The 23,295-nt window shown below is 32.8% G+C and overlaps 1 protein-coding gene across 1 annotated transcript; it reads left to right on the top strand.

Moving 5' to 3' along the window:
* Positions 1 to 3,314: 3,314 nt before the first annotated feature.
* LOC143078516 (lysosomal alpha-glucosidase-like) lies at positions 3,315 to 18,074 on the top strand. The gene is made up of 14 exons (XM_076253377.1): positions 3,315 to 3,487; positions 5,885 to 6,279; positions 6,526 to 6,674; positions 7,222 to 7,390; positions 7,923 to 8,038; positions 8,983 to 9,116; positions 9,397 to 9,548; positions 10,232 to 10,383; positions 10,649 to 10,733; positions 12,088 to 12,263; positions 12,956 to 13,044; positions 13,901 to 13,950; positions 15,152 to 15,298; positions 17,965 to 18,074. Exons 1-14 carry the CDS (start codon positions 3,337 to 3,339, stop codon positions 18,025 to 18,027), a joined length of 2,028 nt encoding a protein of 675 aa, XP_076109492.1. The 5' UTR covers positions 3,315 to 3,336; the 3' UTR covers positions 18,028 to 18,074.
* The last annotated feature ends 5,221 nt before the right edge of the window (positions 18,075 to 23,295 follow it).

Here is a 23,295-nt window from a genome sequence, read left to right as displayed (position 1 = left end):
ATGAGATGTTGAAGGATTCTTATGTTCAAAAATCAAAATAACATGTGGTCAAGTCATATACTAAATTTTATGCTTTGACCCAAATTAAAAAAAAAATTACTGCCTACTCGAAACTCCATATATAAACAGATACATACGGCCATATGACCATTTTTAAAAAATACATATATTTATTAGGAATATTTCTCCTATAAATATATGCAGACCATATGACAATATAAAATATGTATTCAATGTGCCTTTTTTTCCTGTGACGTTTTTTCCTGTGACGTTTTTTCCTGTGACTTTTTGCCCATGACTTTTCTCCGGGACTTTTTTCCTAAGACTTTTTACCTGCATTCATCTCATTATAGATATCAGGATTAAAAATTATCACACAAGAAATTTCTAGGACCTGATGGACATGGTTACTGTTTATATCTCACCCCCAAATGCGATGTTTTCTATGTTGTCTATATGTCACCGGCCCTCACGTTCGTGTTCAAGGGAAGTTAATAAACGTCCGCCATGACACCGCCCTATTAACGGCAATCGGTACGGCAGGGAGGGTACATTGTGTTCACGTTTGTTTCGTTTGTCAATGAAAAGTAAACACACAAAAAATACCGAACTTCGAGAAAATTCAAAACGGAAAGTCAAATGACAACTTCAAAAGCTCTAACACATCAAACGAATGGATAACATATGTCATTTCCTGACATGCTACAGGTATTTCCTTATGCAGAAAATGGTAGATTAATTATATAATAGTTCTTGAAAAACTGGTCATTATCGTGATATATGGACTGCCCACAGGACAGTGGTATTGACTAAGATAGTGATAATGACTGAGCCAAAGGCGAGGTCATTATCGCTGTCACAGTCAATACCACTGTCCTGTGGGCAGTCCATGTATCACGATAATGACTAGTTTTTCAAGAACTATTATGTTTATTTCATTGAGAAACCATGTTTTGGAAAATTCTCGTAAATTCAAAATGCCTAAAGCGAACTCGAGTAGTTGTACGATTTCTATGACAAAGAGTGAAGACCAGTCGTAGTAATACTGCCATTCATTTTAGTGCAATTTTTCAGTATATGAATATTAATCAAGTTATCTTTAATTTTATATTTAACGAAAACATATAATAAACAATTCAACAACTTAAATATAATATTAAAATCAGGAACATGTTTCATAAAAGGTAAATCTCTCTAAACAGAGAAACCAGGCTCCATCGGTCATTAACAGAGAAATCACGCTCTAGCGGTCATTATCAGACGGAAACCACGCCCCAACGGTCAATATCAGACGGAAACCACGCCCATCGGTCATTATGATGTAAAAGTTCGTTAACGACCGGTTTTCTGGTCCGTTTTTTCTGTTAATGACTGATGGAATTTATTACTGAAGAATAATGAATGCCATGTGAACCCTTTTTATCCAATAAGAGAATCTTATTCTCAACCGATATGAAATAAACCTGGTTTGATAGCTTGCTAAACCTCTCACTTGTATGACAGTCACATATATTTCTATTATATTGACAGGTAAACATGTCAAAAGCTCGGGCACAGCAGGCAACATACTCTATACTTTAAACCACTACAAAACACAAATATGTAACAAAGAAACACAAAAAAAGCCATCTGGACAAAAATGAACGACAAGAATACAAAAACTTACCATAACACAGTGACGGTATGTCAAAGTACAAAGCCACGTCTTATGTTACATAGAAACTAAAAAAAAGACAGGAGATCAAGATATAGCTAAAGACCATACGTCTAAGAAGAACATAATCATTCCATGAGAATCATAACCGAAAAACAACGGAGAAGACTGTTTAGAACATGTGTGAGTGTCCGTGGTTTTTTTTATGGACATTAAATTCCGAAATACTAGGCTGCTTTTAAATTTCTTATGATGCAGGTTGTTTTTCGAAGCTACTTTATATATCATAATTTCAGAAACGCAGACAAACATAGCACGAACTCCGTCGAGACAACGAATCACTTGTTAAGGGCGACACTATCAGTTGTGAAGGGATGATTCTGCAGTTGTTTTTGTAAAAATACACCTCAAATTTAAATATATTAAAATTTCTTTATTATAAAAATACAGGGGGCAATTGAAAAACCTAAGTAAAATCAAAACCGACAACCCCATATAACCAGAAGAAATACGACGAAAAGACACAAAAACGAGTTAATGATATAATATGATACATACAGCTTAAGAGCACCAATAATTAAAACGTGGTGAACTTCATGTTTTTTCAAATAATCTCATCATAAATACCAAGATTAAAATTTTATATATACGCCGGACTCGCGTTTCATCTACAAAAGACTCACCAGTGACGCTCGAATCAAAAAATGTTTAAAAGGCCAAATAAAGTACGAAGTTGAAAAGCATTGAGAACCAAACATTCTTAAAAGTTTTGCCAAATACAGCTAAGGTAATCTATTCCTGAGGTAGAAGAGTTAGTCTTTCTTAGTGGAAATCTGTTGGGTATCACAGACACTTTTTAGGATAAACGATCATCAATCTTTTCCGTAAGGAACACCCAGGTCTCTTTACAGCTAGTCGCATTCGTTTAAGGTGTTGGGAGAGATTATCATTTGAGCAAACATTAGTTCATATAAGGCATTAAAAGTTCGGAACTGGTTTCTTTTGGGGGATTTGAGGATCTTCTTCTCTGTCTTTAGATGTCTATTGCGGAATTTTGTTTCTTGTTTTTTTTAAATTTATCCCGTTGTATGTCCTCATGCAATTTCAAATTTCAAGGTCTGTGTAGTGAAAAAAGTCAAAAGATCAGGGTGAAGAACAATGTTATCCAAAAATAAATAAGAAATCGAGAATGAATGGCATGATGAATACTGAATAGAATAAAGTAGCCCAAAATATTAAAGATATTACAGATAGGAAGACCCTATGTCAAGAACCTCATTTTAGGAAGTCAATAGATCTACATCTGCAAGAATTGTTTAGATTAAAGACGAAAAGTAACGCACATTCTGTTTGTATGATATGTGAAACACGAACATTAACATTCCAATATGATAATAATGTCATACTTTAAAATTTTGATATGGCGCAAATAGAAAAAAAAATAATGAAAGTATTTCAAAGACAACCCAAGAATTATCAATAAACTCATCACAGATATAAGGATTAAATTTTGTATTTACGCCAGACGAACGTTTCGTCTACAAAAGACTCACCAGTGACGCTACATATCCATCATAGTCAATTTTGTATTGTTCATAATCAGTCAATGGTATATTGATACGTGGAAATCTTCAAGGCAGGTCATAAGGTGCAAAGATAAAAGAATTAAGCCATTATTTGGAATGAAAATTACAAACCAAATGCATGGTTTGGGTTTCAAGATGTTGTCAATAGCTTCCCTTCTTTGCATTATTTTCATTCTTAGAGCTGCATCACAAGATGTCTGCGACACCACCGATCAGGCTTCGCGTGAAGATTGCCACCCAGAACCAAGTACGTTAATTCTTTTGTTTAATTATCACTCAAAATTTTGCTTTATATTTAGAATCGATCTAAACGAATTTTCGAATTAGAAGAACAAAAAATTAACTCTGAAAGTCTTCATTGTATATATATGAATCCAGAACCTTCTGCATCGATCAATTGTTGATGGATTGGTATAAGCTAGAACTCATCGTTAATCTTTTGGTCTGATTACCTGCATCTGCAAATATTGTTCTAAGATTACACTTTTGTCCGTCACTCTCTAATATATGACATTATTCCGTTTAAGTCAGAGTTTTATTCAAGATAAAACGTAATCTGCGAATACTTATAATACAAAATATGTTTGCTTTTAGCAAGTGTCCTTTTTTTTTAAGAACGTGAAGGTTGTGTCAATCCCCCCTAAATACATTTCAAACAAGGTCAAATTTCAAAAGGTCTTTCAACTCTTGCATAAATTCATTTGTTTCGCTGGAAGTTCAGTATTTAGCAATACTTTAGATACCTTTAACTGTTTACTTAGTTATAAACGCTGAAATGTAGCTATATCTAAAAACCACATTTTGGCGAATTTTGAATACACATTCTTAATCAAAACATAACTTATGTTAGATGTTAAGCTGTGTATTCTCACTCACTCACTCATCCTCTTCGTGCCTGTCAGCACATAAGGCCTCAACCAGTACTCGCCACATTTGCCTGTCTTTTGCCTTCTTCTCGATCTCCTTCCAGGTTTTCCCAAGGTCTTTCATCTCTGATTCTATCATTCTGCGCCAGGTCTCTTTTGGCCTCCCTCTTTTTCGTCTACCATCAGGTGTCCATCTCAGAGCAATCTTGGTGATATCCTCATTTTCTTTCCTCAATACGTGGCCAATCCAACGCCATCTCTTCCTTTTAATATCTGTTTCAATACAACACTGATTGGTTTTGTGGTACAGGTCTTTGTTGGAAATAGTATTGGGCCAGAATATCTTACAGATCTTCCTCAAGCAGGTGTTATGGAATGAGGAAAGTTTTTCATGTCTGATTGGATAATTCTCCAGCATTCTGCCCCATATAGAAGGACTGACTTCACATTGCTGGTGTATATTCTGATCTTTGTCTTCAGACTGATTGACCTTCTCTTCCATATAGGCTTTAGTTGGCAGAATGCATATCTGGCTTTGCTTATTCTGGCTCTTATATCTTTTGCTGTTCCATTGGTGTTACTTAGCATGCTTCCAAGATATGTAAAGTCCTCAACCTCTTCTATGATGTTATGTCCCAAGTACACTGGTTGAATTGTATTACTGCTGATGTTAATGAGCTTGGTCTTCTTCTCATTAATAGTCAGGCCTATACTTTGTGCTGTTTCATTCAGTCTGGTGGTTTTGTTCTGCAGGTTGTTTCTGTTGCTGGAAGTAGACAGATATCATCTGCAAAATCTAAATCCTCAAGAAAAGAATTCATGGTCCATCTGATGCCTGTGATTTCATTACCCAATGTTGTTCTCATACACCAATCTATTGCTGTAATGAATAAGATAGGAGAAATTACACACCCTTGTCGTACTCCAGATGTTACTTGGAACCACTCTGACTGTTGACCGTTATGTAATACACAGCATTCATAGTTGTTGTAGAAAGCTTGTATTAAGGTGATTATTTTAAAAGGTACACCATATGCCCTAAGGATGGCCCATAAGCAACTTCTTTAAATACTGTCAAAGGCTCTACGAAAGTCAATGAAATTTAGGACTAGTTTGTTTTGCCACTCTATACTTTGCTCTATTATATTTCTGAGTGTAAAAATATGGTCGATACATCCTCTACCTGATCTAAACCCTGCCTGCTCTTTCCTCAGAATTTCATCTATAGCATCATCTATTCTGTTTAAAAGTACTCTCAGTAGTATCTTGCTTGGTACTGACAGCAAAGTTATACCACGCCAGTTGTTGCAGTCACTTTGGTCTCCTTTCTTGAGTAGTTTGATTATAAGACCCGTGTATTCTATTATGAAGAAATGATGAACATTTCGATTTTATATGTTAACCGATAAAAGATGGGGAAGATGTCAAGAGGGCAACCAAAAATCAGAAGTCCAATTTAAAAACAACAATACCTTTGCCTAAAATCAAAACAAAAGAAAAGACAAAACAATTCACAAAAAAATCAGATTAGAAAATTTCCAAACTCTCTAAACCGGTGATGAATTGTGGTGGATAGGGTTTAATTAAATCACTGGAATTTGATTTTTGGTTTGTCAAGAATGGTGAGTATCCTTACGAACAAAAGAGTGATTTGTTTTTGAGCTAACATTGACTTGGCTAGGTTTTATTTTTAACTTCTATTAAACTTTTTAACTTTGTTTTATAGATATAGTGTCTTTTTATTTGAAGTGTATTAATGACATATTTGGTTCGTGTAGATGCTGCAGAGACAACATGCCGGGCGAGAGGATGTTGCTGGCATAAAGTTGACCAGCTTGGTATACCATGGTGCTTTCGACCACAGTCTAGATCTGCATCATGTGGTATACCAGACATAGCACGTGGAGATTGTCACCCGGAACAAGGCGCTTCTCCAACAACTTGTGCCGCTAGGGGTTGCTGTTGGATGAGCTCATCAGCTGCTGGAGCTTCCTGGTGTTTTTATCCTGCTGCCGACAAGGGATACACTTTAGGAAATATCACAGAAACCAGCCTAGGAAAATCAGCCAGCTTATCAAAGGCACTTTCGTCATCATCACTTCCATTTCCTAAACCTTTATCAAAACTGAAAGTAGATGTACAAGAAGAAACTGAAACAAGGATTCGTGTGAAGGCAAGTAATCCCTTTATAAGAAATAATACAATATTTCAGTGGTTTCCTTTTGCAAAACATAATTTAATAATTAGTTATTTCCAAAGACCTTTAAAATTTGTAATAGATCAACAACATAACTATATATATATCACCAATTTAAAAAAAGCAACTTTGAAAAGGAATGAAAATACATTCTTAGCTCACTACTAATGATTTTGCCGTAATCTGTTGTATTCGTACATCATATATATTGTATTTCTATAGATTTATGATCCAGCATCCCAGCGATACGAAGTACCAATAGATACTCCAAAAGTGTTATCGAAAGCATCCAGTACTTTCTACAATTACACAATAGTAGGGAATCCATATGTTGGTTTGAAAGTTTCAAGAAAGTCATCATCTTCTGTGGTGTAAGAGAGCAAGTATACAAAGAGTGTAATGTTAAAACAACATATAATTACGAACATTAAGATTATGATTACAACTGATCAAGATATTGTACTGTCGTCGATACTCATTTAGAATTTAGAATTTTCCTTATTAATTCAATGTTATCTCTTTGGAATACACCTAAATTCAATGTTTACAATAATACGTTGTGTTTCCTAAATATAACAATTACCATTTTCTTATAATATCACTCACCAAATAAATCACCCTAGTAGTCAGCACTTCTGCGTTGACGAATTATCATTTACATAGTCATAATTATAAATTAACTGTGAACAAAACTTAGAATTCTTGAAATCCCAAGACTTTTCTACCTCAGGAATATATTACATTAGCTGTATTTGGCAAAACTACATTTTTGGTCCTCAATGCTCTTCAAATTCGTACTTTATTTGGCATTTTAAACTATTTTTATTCAAGCGTCACTGATGAGTCTTTTGTAGACGAAACGGGCGTCATCTATGCTGTGTTTATTATTCAAATATACCTTAAGTATTGTTATTTCAGTTTTGACAGTACAGTTGCGCCAATGACATTTACAGACCAATACATGGAGATAACTGTAGCGGTACCAACCAGTAACTTGTATGGACTTGGAGAACGCACCGGTTCTTTGAAGCTGAAACCAGAAGATGGACCAAAAGTCACGTTTTGGGCACGTGATCAACCTCCAGATGTAAATAAATTAAAAATATTTATGATATTTCTTCAAATTACAGTTTCGTGTCGTATCGTTTGATTTTTTCAAACAAGTACTCAATAAGGGCAAAAGTAGTAAACCGCTGTTCAACAGTCCTTATTCGATAAAGCCAAAACAAATCCATGTAACAGACTTTAACTGAGGAAGACACACACACCAACTACAAAAGGAAAACAATGGAACAACAGAAAACTGAACTACAGAAAAAGCAAACACCAACATACAAAAACACGGACTTTAGATAGAACTACCATAATCCTGACTTTGAACATCACATGCAAACATTTGTGAAATCTTTTTACTGTTTCAAATAAAAGTCTTAATCTAGAATTTAGACAAATAATTTATAAAATATTTTCTCCTATATGCAACCCTTTCAACATATATAATGCACCATACCGTATTCTGAATAAACAAGTTTTACACATATCAACATGATAAGTTGATTTTTCATGTTGAATACTTTCATGTTGAATAATCCCCATCTCCATTCTCATTTTTATTTCAGCCAGACAAAAACTTATATGGTTCTCATCCCTTTCTGCTAGGTATAGAATCTGATGGAAAAGCATTCGGAATATTCCTACTCAACAGCAATGCTATGGGTAAGACACACATATTTCAATAAGTAAGTAATCACATATTTTAAAAAAAATCATATAACGTTACATTTTATTTTTATTGCCCCGCAACGAAGTTGTCGGTGCCATATAGTTTTACCCTTGTCGTCCGTAATTCCGTCATTCCGCAACAAACCATAATACGGAGTTTTTTTCTAAACGCCTTCATTTTATAAGTATCACACATTATGTGAATAAAAACATTTCATATTCAGTAAAATATGTATGAAATAACAATATGCTTCCTTGGGGAGATAACCTAAAATACTATTCTTTTGAATAAAGACTTTTTGAAACCAAAAAGCGATTATCTCCCCTTCCTACAAACATATTGCAATTTCAAATATTTTACTGAATATGAAATGGTTTTATTCACATAGTGTGTGATTCTTATAAATATAGAATACTTTTCGAAAGAAAAACTCTATAAAAGCTTAGTTTTGACATTTTTATAGCAATTCAAAATAAAACAGTTCACCTTTAGTATGGTAATGGCAATAATATAACTATACAGATTGATAGACTGATTGAGGAGATACATCAATACAGTGGAGTTACAGACTTATAGGATTGTAAGTATGATTTATTTTATCACTTTGCACTTTCACATTTTGGCTGAACAGTTTGTTCAAATTTTTCACCAGTTGAACAATTTGATTTAATAAAACAAATTGCAATTGGGTCAAAATTTTGAATGAGTTGCAATTGGTGAATAGCAACACTAACAGTCAAGTCACTGTAGTATATAATCAATTGATACAGATATAAACATAGTTAAAATACACATTTCTTTAAATTTCTAATTCTACAGAGAAATTTCAAAAACTCTCTCAATTAGAATATTTAGAAGTGCTTATATCATGAACAAACTGATGATTGCTATTGACCTTATAGTTTCAAAGTAATGCTTGATAAAACAATACTATATTGGAAGAAATTTTATTTCAGAACCTTAATGAGAATTCGTGGGAAAAGAAGTCTTATGATATCTCGCTCTACCTTTGCTGGCAGTGGAAAGTATACCGGGCATTGGACTGGCGATAACCATAGTACCTGGGCTGATCTGATTTATTCTATCTCTGGTATATATAACATGGTGCAAACATGTTTTATTCACCAGCATTATCAATATGATATACAAAGATAAGCTGTCATTATGTATCTAATTAAAAACACTGTCGAGAAATATAATTCAATGTATATTTGTATTTCATATGCCAAAAATAATGCTATGATTGTATACCCATTTGGGTTTTATAATCAATTAAAAAGATAAAACCTTTAAAGAGAAGACAAAATCTCACTTCCTACAATAACATCCTTTTCTACTGAATTTTACAAAACATTTTTAATTTTTTTTAGGTATTATCAATTTCAACATGTTTGGAATCCCAATGGTTGGGGCTGATATATGCGGATTTGCTGGAACAGTTGACGTTGAACTGTGTACAAGATGGATGCAACTGGGTTCTTTTTATCCCTTTATGCGCAATCATCGAGACAGAGACGGAGATGTAAATAGGCAATTATATAGATTTACAGAAAAAAAACAAATTTATTTACAACTCTAACAGCATCATTTTGACATAGAAAAGGGGACATGGAATTCATAATGTTCAAGACCAATTGGTGGCTTTGGGTTGCTTTCTGATTTTTGATCAAGTTGATGTTTCTTTGACACATTCTATTGAAAAATGTAGAAACGAGGTACTTTTCAAATTATCCGGCTGCTGTTCATCGTGCAAATCTGACGAGTAGAGTCTATTTCAAACACAATTTTATAACATGTTTTTATGTTGTGCATTTTTCTAATGGTTATATAAAAATAAAATTTGTAAAGATTGCAAAGGAGACAATCAGAGTCACCGTATTACCTTCAATAACAACGTGCCGAAACACTCGATATAGTAAGAAGTTTAATTACAAAGATACTGAACTCCAAGAAAAATTCTAGAAGGAAAGTCCCTTACCATATGGCAAAATCAAAAGCTCAAACACATCAACCGAATGGATGACAACTGTTATATTCTTGAATTGGTACAGGCATTTTCTTATGTAGAAAATGATAGATTAAACCTGGTTAACTGTTCAAGATCATAACGTATTGCCAATTGTAAAATAATTCAAACTAAACACTTGATTAGTGAACAAATAATAAATAAAAGCAAATCATTTAAAGAATTTATAATTTTTACAGGGTCAAGATCCAGCCAGTTCCCTGTTTACAAGCACCTTACCTATAATGAAAAAAGCATTAGAACAGAGATACAGACTTCTACCTTACCTTTATACATTATTCTACAGGAGTCATATAGATGGAAAGCCAGTTATTAGGCCTTTATTTTTCCAGTAAGTATTAGTTATAGATGTATTAGCTGTACTTCTACTATTAAAATCATATGTACATTTGTTAGAATAAATTTTAGCATTTTGAGATAAAAGGAGATACGGTTTATGTATACGCGAAAAATTAATAGGATATGGACTACCAACATTATAACAATTAAAGATGTTTCTCCAATTGGAACATATTTTACCCTCTTTTTGTTTTTTTGTATCGACGGGTTTCTATTTAATCTATTTTTTACATATGATTTTTTTATCATTTTTACAGGTTTCCACAAGATCCAAAAACCTATGATATCGACAAACAGTTTTTATGGGGCAGTGGACTTTTGATTTCTCCAGTTTTGGTCAAGGTGTGTGTTTCTTCATGTCAAAATCATACATGAAATATGGATTCTAGTAGTTATTTCCTAATATTAAAGTACAACAGTACGTGATAAATAAACTCATCATAGATACCAGGGTTGAAAATTTATATTATGAACTTCTGTGTGAAAAAAACAACATTGTACACGTGAAAAGATAAGTAATCATTAATGAAACAAAAATTGATTTAAGAAAAAAGTCGATAAAAAAGATAGATGATATGTAAGTTATAACAAGCTGTGTCAAAAGTGAAACCAGAAATCAGAATCAGAGAGGAAATATTACAAAATCGTTAACTCAAGTTAAGAGAAAAGTACAACTGTTTTTACAAAAAGTTAAGTAATAAAAGTAAAAGAGAAAAACCTTGCATGAAAACCCAAAGTGCAGTCGGTTGCTTTAAAAGTAAAGCATATAAAATAGAAGATGTGATATCATTGCCAATGAGACAACTCTCCACAAGAGACCAAATGACACAGAAATTAACGAATATAGGTCACAGTACGGCCTTTGGCAATTACAAAGCCCAAACTGCATAATCATCTATACAATTGAATAAATAGACAGCTAAGCTGCTTTATCACAAGAAAAAACTCTAACTATAATAATATAAGGACATGCACTTCAGGCACGGAGATATGCCTGTATTCATTTAAAAGTTCTTTCGCTTTTTGATAAGTCATTTCTGGTGTAAAGTGAGGTAATTTTGTATGATATTCACATCTACTTTTTGTACTTTGTATCTTGTGTAATTTCCTAATATCTCAAGCATTGTTTCAAAAACATAATGCGATTTGTTTATCACAAACAACATAAAATTATTATAAAAAGCAGCTATGGAAGTCATAATTTGTAAATATTTTTCTGTTATCTCGCAATAAAATTAGAAAAAATGATCACCTGAACAGAATATTTATTATTCAAACTCAAAACTTTATTGAATAACAAAATGTCTCAATTGAACTGAATGCACATTTTAGATTATGTGACGTGAGAGTCTATTGTATATTTCAAAAATGCATTAAACACTATCTAAATATCATGCTTCCAAATAAGTTAATGATATCAATTATGTCAGCACAGGCTACCGAGCTGATGATAGGCTTGGAGACTAACAGTTAACCAGTTACGGAAATTAATACTTTATAAATTGTTATGCGTTCGACTAAAATAAAAATGAAATTTAAAAATACATTTTTTTTGTATAATCTTGTATATATTTTTGTACTGCTTAATAAAGGTTTTAAAATTTACTTGCTTTAAATGCACCTGCTATAAAATTACTATTAAAGGTAGTATATAGATTTTATTTTGAAAATTTATTTCATTTTATAATTCATTAAGGGAGCTACGACTGTAACCGCATACCTTCCTGCAGGAAACTGGTTCGACATAGAGACTGGTGTAGAATCAATGGGAGGAACACATGTATTTGATGCTCCCCTCAGTAAAATCAATGCACATATACGTGGGGGTGTCATTATACCTACACAAGACCACGATGTAACTACAACTAGAAGGTGGGTGATCACATGTTACATATTTCTTATTGCAATGTCTGGTTACAGTACTTTACCGATGTTCAAACCTTGTAAATACATGTACATTTAGAACGTACAAATCAAAATATTAAGTTACGGTTATTATAAACGTTGTTGTCCAATCGTTTGGTGTGTTTGAACTTTTGATTTTACCATTTTATATAGGACTTTTCGTTTAGGATTTTCTTCTGAGTTTTGTATTTTTGTGATTTCACTTTTTAAGTGATGAACAAAGTAAAATAGACCAAAATAAATGATAGAAAAGCTGATTTTAAAAATGCTGATAAATCATTGATCAAAAGCAAAAAAAAAAAAAAAACCCAACCCCAAAACAAATAGCAAATCAGGTTAACAAAAGACCAAACATTCACGTACAAAATTATGCGAATGAATAAATCATGCATTTACATGAACAAACATAGCTTATACCTCCAAACGCTGTCTACTAGTATTTAACTTAACGAAAATACACTGAAAATCTTTTTTGTCATTTCATTAATATTAATATTATATGTTGTCTTGAACAGGTATGTTATCTTTCAGCTTTGCCTTGAACAGATCGTTTGCCACCTTTTATTTATACGCCCTCTTCGTCCGCCTCTGAATACATAGTAACTGATACATTTCTGGTCACCTTAGTATATGTATGCTCAAATATATTTATATTTTAGTCGAGTCAAAGACTTTACTTTATTGGTGGCACTCTCCACAATAGGTTTAGCATCAGGAGAGTTATTCTGGGATAATGGCGAATCCTATGGTATGATTATATTGTACACATATTACTGTTTCTTTTGAAAAAAGTTATGAGCTTTGTTTCTTTTATTTATTTATTTTTGTTTTTTTGTTTTAGATTTTGTTTCTTTTTATGGAAGACTTGTTTATAACTTCATTGCATTTTTTTAGGTAAAAAAAGGCAGTCTGGATTTTTCGCTTTGCTGAAAAATAAATCATACTTTTTATCAAAATGCCGTGCGTCCAAATCACTTTTCTAGATTAACCTTCATCCACAACACTCAAACCTAAAAGAGACATAAAAAGAATAGTCAAATTTATCCGTTGTCTATTGGACTTCAAACCTTAGTTTCTGAATTAATTCCCAGTTAATAAACAGTCAATATAAGGTATGATTATACAAGACAAAACGAAGGATACCAAAGAATAATAACCAAACTCAAAAGTTGAAAACAAACAGACAAGGCAAGTGGAAAAAAATTAAAACAACCAAAACACAAAATACTGAAAATAAAAGCAAAATGGAAAACTAGTATTTCGGTAGGTCATATTCGTATGTAAATGTTTCCAAAGAATGATTTCCACTTGGAACTCATGGTTGAAAAGCTTCTTGTGAGCTACAACCCTCTATATAGGAAATCATGACAGGAAATGAAAGATTAGGAAAATCGTATTTACTGGAAGATCTATGCTCCATATGAAGACGCTGCTTAAATGTTGCTTCATCTCGTCCATGTTGTAACCTTTTTCTTAAGTTTACGTTCAGCATAGTCACCAATCAATTAATAATTTAGCGATGGACAAATTAAGTAGTAAAATTATGAAAAAAGTTCTCAATTTAAATTAGCTATTATATTTATGATGTGTATTCCTAATTTCAGGCACAACAGGTGGTCAAAATAATAATTTTATTGAATTCAAGGCAAAAAACGTGAGTACATCGGCATCTTCATCCACAGTTTAAAAAAAGGACAAAAAACATCAAAATATAGAAACAGAAACAAATAAAAAAAAAACAATCAAAAACAAAACAAACAGACATTTTTTTTTTTAAATTTCAATGAACGTCATCTATGTATACTGGTAAGTATTAAGTCAGGGATTTCGTTACCACCAATTAGTTACACCTTTACTAAATTCTTCAATAGAAAAAAAAGTTTACTGTTGAAGTTTTGTTGTACCTATTTCAAACGGGATACCACATCATCATTTGTACAGAAATATTGTTTACCGTGCTATGAAATTTAGACACGATCCCGGTAAACTTATCGATCCTTTAAATAAACTTATTCTACAAGGTTACCAATTCAACACTATATTTAGATCTTTGAATATTGTTTTATTGGTATTGATATTAACTTTCTTATCAGTTAATTAAAAGCAAACTAAATATTATTGTTTTATACGCATGCACTTTAATGGATCTACAATCTGTCGATACCTGTATGTATCTTGTATTGGACAATGTCCTGTTATTCTTTGACTATATAAAGTCTTTACAATTAATCCATTGGTAAAGAAATTCAAACGAAAAAACATACGGCCTAATTCATGAACAAAAGAATGAACGAAAAACAACTATGTAGCACAGAAACAAACGACAACCACTGAAATACAGGCTACTGACTGAGGCCAGGCGCCAACAGAATGTGGCGGGGTAAAACTAGATAGAAGGCGCCAACCATTCCCCAAACGTGGAACAGTGGTGTTATAGTACAACATTAGAACAAGCAATACAAATCAGTTGCAAAAGTCTGAACCCATCAGATGGATACAAATAGAAACACATGTAGCAAAAAAACAGAGTTGGCGTGGATTGGTACTTATACATCTCAACAACAAAAAGACACTAAGTACAGCTCTAAGAGTACATACAGTTACTGACAGCTAGAACAAAGCAAAAAACAACTAATTAAAAAAGTTCTAGATGTAAGACAAAAATAGCAATCAATACACATCCAACATCCAGTGGATTTAATGTAAAGACGCCAAAAACAATATATTTCTGTTTCTGGTCTCAGGTAAATAAGCAAATCATCGACTGTCAAACATCATTTTTTGAATTAACAATTTCTTTCTAAATACAACATAGAACTTATCTTATAAAAACAACGAATTCTATACTATTTTAGGCCCGACTCACATCCACAGTTGTATTATACGACTATGCAGTAAAGATGACACTAGGATCAGTAATTATCTATGGTGTCCACTCCAGACCAACCATAGCTAATTTCAATGGACACCATGTTCCTTTTACTTACGATAGTAATGCTAAGGTAATAACTCAAAATTTACGTTTTCCTTACAATATGTCTTGTTCTGTTTTACTTCAACAGAATAGCATAAAACAAAGTTTAGCACATTATAATGATAGAGAGAAAAAACATGTCCTTTATTATCAAGCCTAAACAAAGAAATTAACAATTTATCGAGGCTATGTTAGCAAGCCCTTTGTCATGATTTGCATTCATCTAGAATGCTCAAAGCCACACATTTAAAAGCCTAGGATGTATACATAAGTACACTTTAAGTGCTATATGACTAAATGGGACCTACCAGTAATATCCAACACCATACAAGGTCAACTTTACCTGTGGAGTACACTATGCATTCCGGGATTTGAACATCTGGCGAAATCGATTCCCAAATAGTTTGATGGGGTTCGTGTTGCTCAGTCTTTCGTTTTCTATTTTGTCTTGTGTACCATTATTTGTCTGTTTGTCTTTATTTTAACCAAGGCGTTGTCAGTTTTTTATCTATGAGTTGGAATGTCTCTCTGGTATCCTTCGCCCCCTCTTTGATTACTTTCAATGTCGTACATTTTCCTTTGAACAATGCTGATGTGTTTACAACACAGAAAGAACCGACTTTGCAACAACGTAATTTACTGCGGTTGACCTGGGTAACCATGTGCAACTCATTCGTAAAAATAACACTCGATGAAGTAGACTAATATACATTGAATCATATAAGGATTAACGATGTGCATTTCAAACATAACATGGAATTCAGGTCGATGGAATTATATCTGTTTGTTTTGTTCACACACCGATGTCAATATAATGAAATTTTTGCGACTGTTGACAAGTGAGAGGATTATCTAGCTATCTAACCAGGTTTTATCCGTTATTTTCAACGTAAGAAAAGTCTGCACCAAGTCCAGAATATGAAATTTGTTATCAATTCGTTTGATTTGTTTGAGCTTTTGATTTTGACATATAATTAAGGTTGCAATACACAATTAGGAGTTTGGTTTCGCATTTTTGCCCCGGTGGATTTTTCAAATATGAAAGTAATTGTGTAATAAAATTAATTTTTATAGACAGCTGAGTACTAATTTAGCCTTCAAAGATGATTTATAAGAACATTAAGATTATGTTTTGCATATTTTGTGGGCTATTTCATGTTTGACTCCGCGTATTTTCAAAGCTAGACCAGTCATAGGTCCAGAAATTAAAGTAATGTTTACAAACACTTTTTTCTACACGAAGTTTTTGACGCAATTTTACAAAAAATGAGACGAAAGACACATAATTTTCATTGGATTTACTGAAAGATATATGTAAAAGAGGGACGAAAAATACCATAGGGACAGTCAAACTCATAAATGAAAAATAAACTGACAACGCCATGGTTAAAAATGAAAAAGACAAACAGACAAACAATAGTACACACAATAGAAAATATATAGAATAAGCAACACCAACCCCATTACAAAACTAAGGGTGATCTCAGGTGCTCCGGAAGGGTAAGCATGGAAACTGTTTCAGAAAAGGTATTACTTCAAGCGATTCAAATTCTACTTTTAGCCAAATATTTGGGAAATCTCTCCCCCTTTTTGCAATGTTTTATAGTAAATAAATGCAGACTGTTACCATGTATACACCCAAAACAAATCATATTTTAGCATTTTACATACTGGATATAAAATCTATGGAAGATTCTGATTACATAAATATGCACATATAGAACACAAATAGTAAGCTTAACTTTGCAAGAAAGCAATGAAAATTGATGGTAAAATTTATGAGGGCAGACGCGCGTTTTGTCTACTAAAGACTCACCAGTAACGCTCTAATAAAAAAATGTTTAATAAGCCAAATAAAGTATGAAGTTGAAGACACTTGAGGACCAAAAATTCCTTAAAGTTTTGCCAAATACAGCTAAGGTAATATTTTCCTTGGGTAGAAAAGTCTTAGTATTTCAAAAATTCAAAGTTTTGTTAACGGTTAATTTATATTATAAAATTTATATTATAAACATATCAATGATAACTCTTGTCAACACAGAATTGCTGAGTACTGGGCTTGGATACCCTCGGGGAAATAAATCTTCACCAGCAGTGGCATTGACCCAGTGGTTGTAAACAAACTCATCATAGATACAGGATTAAAATTTTAAATTTACGCCAGACGTGCGTATCGTCAACTAAAGACTCATCAGTGACGCTCAAATCTAAAAATGTTTAAAAGACCAAATAAAGTATGAAGTTGAAGAGCATTGAGGACCAAAATTTCCTTAAAGTTATGCCAAATACAGCTAAGGTTATCTGTTCCTGAGGTACAAAAATTCTGTGTACACGAAACACCCGTATAGCGTACACAATTTCAAACCAGATGAGTTCATTTAGCAGGATCTGCTTACCCTTCCGGAGCACCTGAGATCACCCCTAGTTTTTTTGGTGGGTTTCGTGTTGTTTATTCTTTAGTTTTCTATGTTGTATCATGTGTGCTGTTGTTTTTGTTTTTGTTTTTTTGTCTTTTTCATTTTTAGCCATGGCGTTGTCAGTTTGTTTTAGATTTATGAGTTTGACTGTCCCTTTGAGTATCTTTCGTCCCTCTTTTATTTATGAATGAAAATTATTTTAATATAATGAAGGCAAATCTGACTGTTGATATGTTATTATGTTAATATGATGTATTTTTTCTTCTTTTGTATGAAGGTTCTTCGATTCCAAAACCTGAATGGAGATTTATTGAAGTCATTAACGTTCACTTGGTCATAAACTTGTATGTATCTATGTCATTATTCATTAAAAATCATACGGATTAATTCATGGTTATTTTTATTTCTATTTTTCCCCCATATATATCATGTATTGGTAATGATTTGACGTGATGAAGGACATTCCATCGATTCTTAGGTATCCATACCGGACAAAGGCAAAGGACAAAGGCACATATGAATCACATTGATAAAAAACTGTGTTGTCAGGTGTTGAAAAATTAGGTTTTGTTTATTCATTTACCGTAGTATATTTTTGAAAAGGGCAAGTTTTGTTTTTAATAAAATTTGTTCACAGTAAATGGTCATCTGAGAAATTTGGATGTAACTATATTCTGTGATGCATGTTTACATAGTATTTGAATCTAAATCTGAAATTTTGTCACATTAACCTAGTAGTATGCCTGTTTGGGTTGATCCCCATATTTTGTCAATAACGGAATGGAAAAAAGCTGTCGTACAAGTGGGAGGTTTAACTAGTTATAAAACCATGTTTAATCCATCATTTTCTTCTGAAAATGCTTGTACCAAGTCAGGAAAATGGCAATTGTTTATTCTACTTGCTCCATTGATCTATAGCGTTGGATTTTATCAGTTTAATTGACTTTTTTAATGTAATGTACTTTTTTAAATTCGATTGATATGCACAAGTATGCAGTAAATTTTATGATTACTATACACAAAAATGTTGCGATATTAAAAAACTTTCCAACAGGGATAAAAATATCAGAGATTTCATAAATTGTTCAAATTGTTTGCCAAGTTTTATGACAATCATATCGATTATTGCATGGGAAGTATGGTTGCATACTTGCAGGACTTCAGGTGTCTGTAGAACTTGCAAGTTAAGAAATTGTCTTTCAAATCTGTAACCTGGTATTTATAGAAAATTTTGATAAAGATTATATTTATACTATCGTTCAATAATAGCTGCTACTTAAGACTTTGTAAAATTTCACCAATGTCTTAGCAAAAAGATGATTAATAGTACGGTGACCAGACCCAATATTTTTTAGATTTAATCGTCAAACATACTATATGGCTATATTATATATCATTGGATTCGGAAAAATGAGTACTATTGAAATATCGATGTCGTCAAAAAGAAATGTGGTAACAGTTTTGCATAAAATGAGGTCAAAGATCAAATTCTGTTTTTATTTTTTCTTCTTCTATACTTTCAAAATTTGAAGAAATATACAACAATTTAGGTTAAATTCTAGATACATACATTTTCTTATATCAATTTTCAATGAATCATCTCGAAAATGTTAAAAAAAAAATGAGAAAGAAATCGATTTATTCTGGAAATTGGCGTTTTTCAAATATTTGTTCTATTACACAAGATCAACACATATTCTGTTAAAATTACTGTAGTTACCTTGCCGGCTAACATCCAACCTCATCAATAAATGAGGAATATTATTTTTACCTGCATTCTTCTGTCATGAAGGCATATTTTGCATAAGACCATTCATGAAATTCATTAAAACTAAAAAGCACTCAATTATTCGAAAATAGTAACAATTCAACATTCCAATCAAAGAGATCCACACAACAGAATTATATCTTCTGGTTAATTGTCAAGGAACATGATTTGAAATTTCTACATAATTCTAACCCTTTACAGGACCAAAGCCCCGGACATGTAAGGTTTTGTAGTGAACAAACACATGACTCTTTCACATGCAGATTTTCCTTCAATGAAGACACAAGATCCTGCAAGAACTCTGCTGAAATATGCCTTTTAAAATACACGGGGTGTAATGAATCATTTTACTCTCGTCAACCGTATTCTAAAGGTGACCGGATAGGGTTTTAGCAATGTGTAATGCGTTTAAAATTTTTAGTTTGAAACGAAGTACGTAAAACATTCTGTTTCAGTGCCGTCTCGCAGGAAGGTAACCTGACTAAACTTACATCTTACTTGTGGTAAACTTGAATAATTATTATGATGGAGTGGTTTTAAAGAGATAGCTCTGATCATAAACCTTTGAAATTATCTTTCATGCCAAAACAAGGGCTTTATCATTGTCAATATTACCGAAACTCTAAACACAACTGAAATAGTCGTGCGTGTCCTTCGAAGTCTTGTAGACAGTTTGTATACCTACTCCAAACAGAGACGAAGTTGCGTCGCATCCGGTAAGTACATGTGCAGCAGGCAATAGTTTACAAATTGTTGGAGAAAGACAGACACATAGTTATTGAATGGGTGAAAATCTCCGCCCATCATTTACACTGCTAATGTTCCACATCTGCAACCACAACTTGCTTGTATGTGTCCTATTTTTATAGTGGCGAACACACAAAACAATTACAATTGTATAAGAGGTCTGTATGATTGTTCTTCCACACTTTCACATTTCCCTTAACTCCGTGTCAAAGTTTAAGGCATTGGGTATAGGCCTTCTCTTAAATGCTGAACAAGTTACGACAGCCATGAACAGTGTTGGTATAAATAACTAAGTTTCAAACGTTCTGACTATGTAAAGCTCACACCAGGTGGAATCTTATCGGATTTGTCAAGGTTTTCCAGTCAGGAATACTTTTCCGCTCTATAATCTGATACACTTTGATGGAAGCTGTAGTCTCTGTGAGGCGTTCCCTTTCGGCAGACTTTATAGAGTTGTTCGTGTCGTAGCGGTCAAAAACATGTGCTACTATGTGCGCCATAGAAATTCATCGGGACATATTTTTTTAATAGTAAGCTGCAAGGTCGCCGCATGTTTTACCTTTCTTAGCCTTAATAAATTGAACCAATGCCATACCATCTCTTATGTAAGTTGTGAGCGATGATATAAAGGAAGGTAGGGAAAGTGCACAAGAGACTTAAGATTCGAATTGTTTCACAAAATCCGACTTGCATGATTTTCTCATGGTGCCGTCATTTTGAAAAGGGGATAATGGAATGGATGCGACAACACATGTTCTATGATAACATCATCTCTACATTTTGCCGAAATTAGTGCACGTCTAATTACAAGTTATGGATTTATTCGACCTGAAAGTATTTCCCCCGATTGATTTTTCAGGTTTGTGTTTGACTTTGATATTGGACTATAAAAACTCCTTGTGATCTTAAGAAAGAGCACTAATGATAAAATGTTTAGACATTTTCAAGCCTTCCTCGACAACTATGAGCAAAGAACCTCGAATATGTCTTGAGCATGCATTTAAGAAGAGATATTGAGGGTGGGATTCCACACCAAAGGGATCAGTCATGGATCATTTAGATGGTTCACAATGGCAATAACATGTTCTTCATCTCTGTTCATTGCTGTTGGCTTTGTTTCTTACTGTGAATTTGCATAATTTTCAGCATTTCCATCCCTTTTCAGTATTACATGACTAATGGATTCTATGAAATGTCTAGTAAAGGCCCACCTAACAAGCGCAGACTTTTGAATTGTTATGCCTACAGTGCCACCTAATCCCCTTGAGGCTTTTATAACGGTCTTTTCTGTTGCCACGTCATAGTACTTTTAAAATGTCCAGGAATCTGTCTAAAAAGCAAAGTAGCCATCTATAAAAGGTGATCAAATGTTCACAGAAAATTGAAGCATATCGAGTATGTAAAATGGCATCCACCTTCGTGGAGTACGGTTGGTTACAAAAATATAATTTTACATTTGAGATGACGATCTCAAGGAAGAGACCAATTTCCCTCTCGTTCTGCTCTAATATTTGACTGCTAAATGTCTACTGCTTCAGGGAACATATCCCAGTATGTAAATGTAAGTAATACATCACATCCCAATAGCGTATATGTATGTATGATCTATAAGAGGCTGTATATGAGCTTCGAATAGCTCCGTCATATGAGCGTTATGAATTTTGTCTGGCTTGAATTGCTGAAATAATGCTTCTGAGACAAATGAATTTGATATTATTGATTAATAAAGGTACAAATGTATGGAATAACATATAAACGCTAATTATTTTACATTGTGCGTTAAAAAAATTCATGAAATTAAATTGGAACGTTCTCTATTAAATGCAAAGTATTCGTAGTGTTAAACTTCTACAAAAACTCTTTAATAACGAATTAATTTTGCTAAACTTTCTTTGAAATCGTTAAAATAATATGAATAAGGTGTAACAACAATGTATATAATAACAGAAATCATATCACGGATGTTATTTTACAATGTTGACCTCAAAACTTTTCTTAGTCGATTTTTCGTTCAAGTTAATTAACGTACTTCAAAGCCCATTTTACGAAAATTGCACCGTACGATTTTTTGACGACAAGTCAAAATGTTAAGTTTAACCTTTGAACTACCAATACTGTGATTTATAGCCGTATAGTCCGAATGACAATTAAACTCCTTAAATAAGCGACTTTTCCTTACTCGGTCACCGTACTATAACAACGTCTCCTTGTTTTTCTAAAAAAAATCATCCGAAGATACCAAGCCCTTGTAGATAAATATTTTGTATTAACTTTACAAATAATATAAGATTTTTCTTGAAGAATAGATTCTAGGTACTGCCGTTGTTCATCATCTCAATATCGTGTTATAATTCCCTTCATTTGTCTTTGGAAATCATTACTTTTACTGTTTAGTCTATTTTTGATAATATCCATTTGACGAGGCTCGGTTTTTTTACCGTCGTTTTATTTTGCTATGGTAAAAATTTTCTGTTCTTGTCTTTCGTTTTTGCTTAGGTGTTATGTCTTTAATCTTCTTCTTTGATATAATTCTTTATAATATAATAGTGATTAAGATTATAACACAATGTTGACTACTATACCCCGAATTTTGACATGTTTACGTCTGTTTGTTTTGTTCACACATTATTGTTAATAACAATGAATTTTATGCGACTGTCATACAAGTGAGAGTTTAACTATCTGTAAAACCAGGTTAAATCCACCATTTTCTACAAAAAAAAATGCCTGTACCTAGTCAGGAATATGAAAGTTGTTATCCATACATTTTATGTGTTTGAGCTTTTAATTGTGCCATATTTTCTTCAAGACTTTAACCCTAGAATTTCCCTCGAAGTTTGGGATATTTGTCATTTTACTTTTAACAGCACCTTGTACCTTTGACATGATTATCAATTCGCTAATTGGAAGTTTTAAGCAGAACGATGATGTTTTCCTGGTCAATATATACAGGTTGAGTACGTTGAGTTTGTTTTTTAGTAATTCTAATCCTTGATATTCTTAGTACGGCGTATTTTGTTATATATCATATCATTATGGTACAGTAATATGGGTTTAATTCTGTAATTGTTTATGTTAAAGTTCTTATTATCT

This window comes from Mytilus galloprovincialis, chromosome 6 (genome assembly GCF_965363235.1).
Source record: "Mytilus galloprovincialis chromosome 6, xbMytGall1.hap1.1, whole genome shotgun sequence".
Classification (NCBI taxonomy): Eukaryota; Metazoa; Mollusca; class Bivalvia; order Mytilida; family Mytilidae; genus Mytilus; species Mytilus galloprovincialis.
This window is presented reverse-complemented; position numbering and strand designations above follow the sequence as displayed.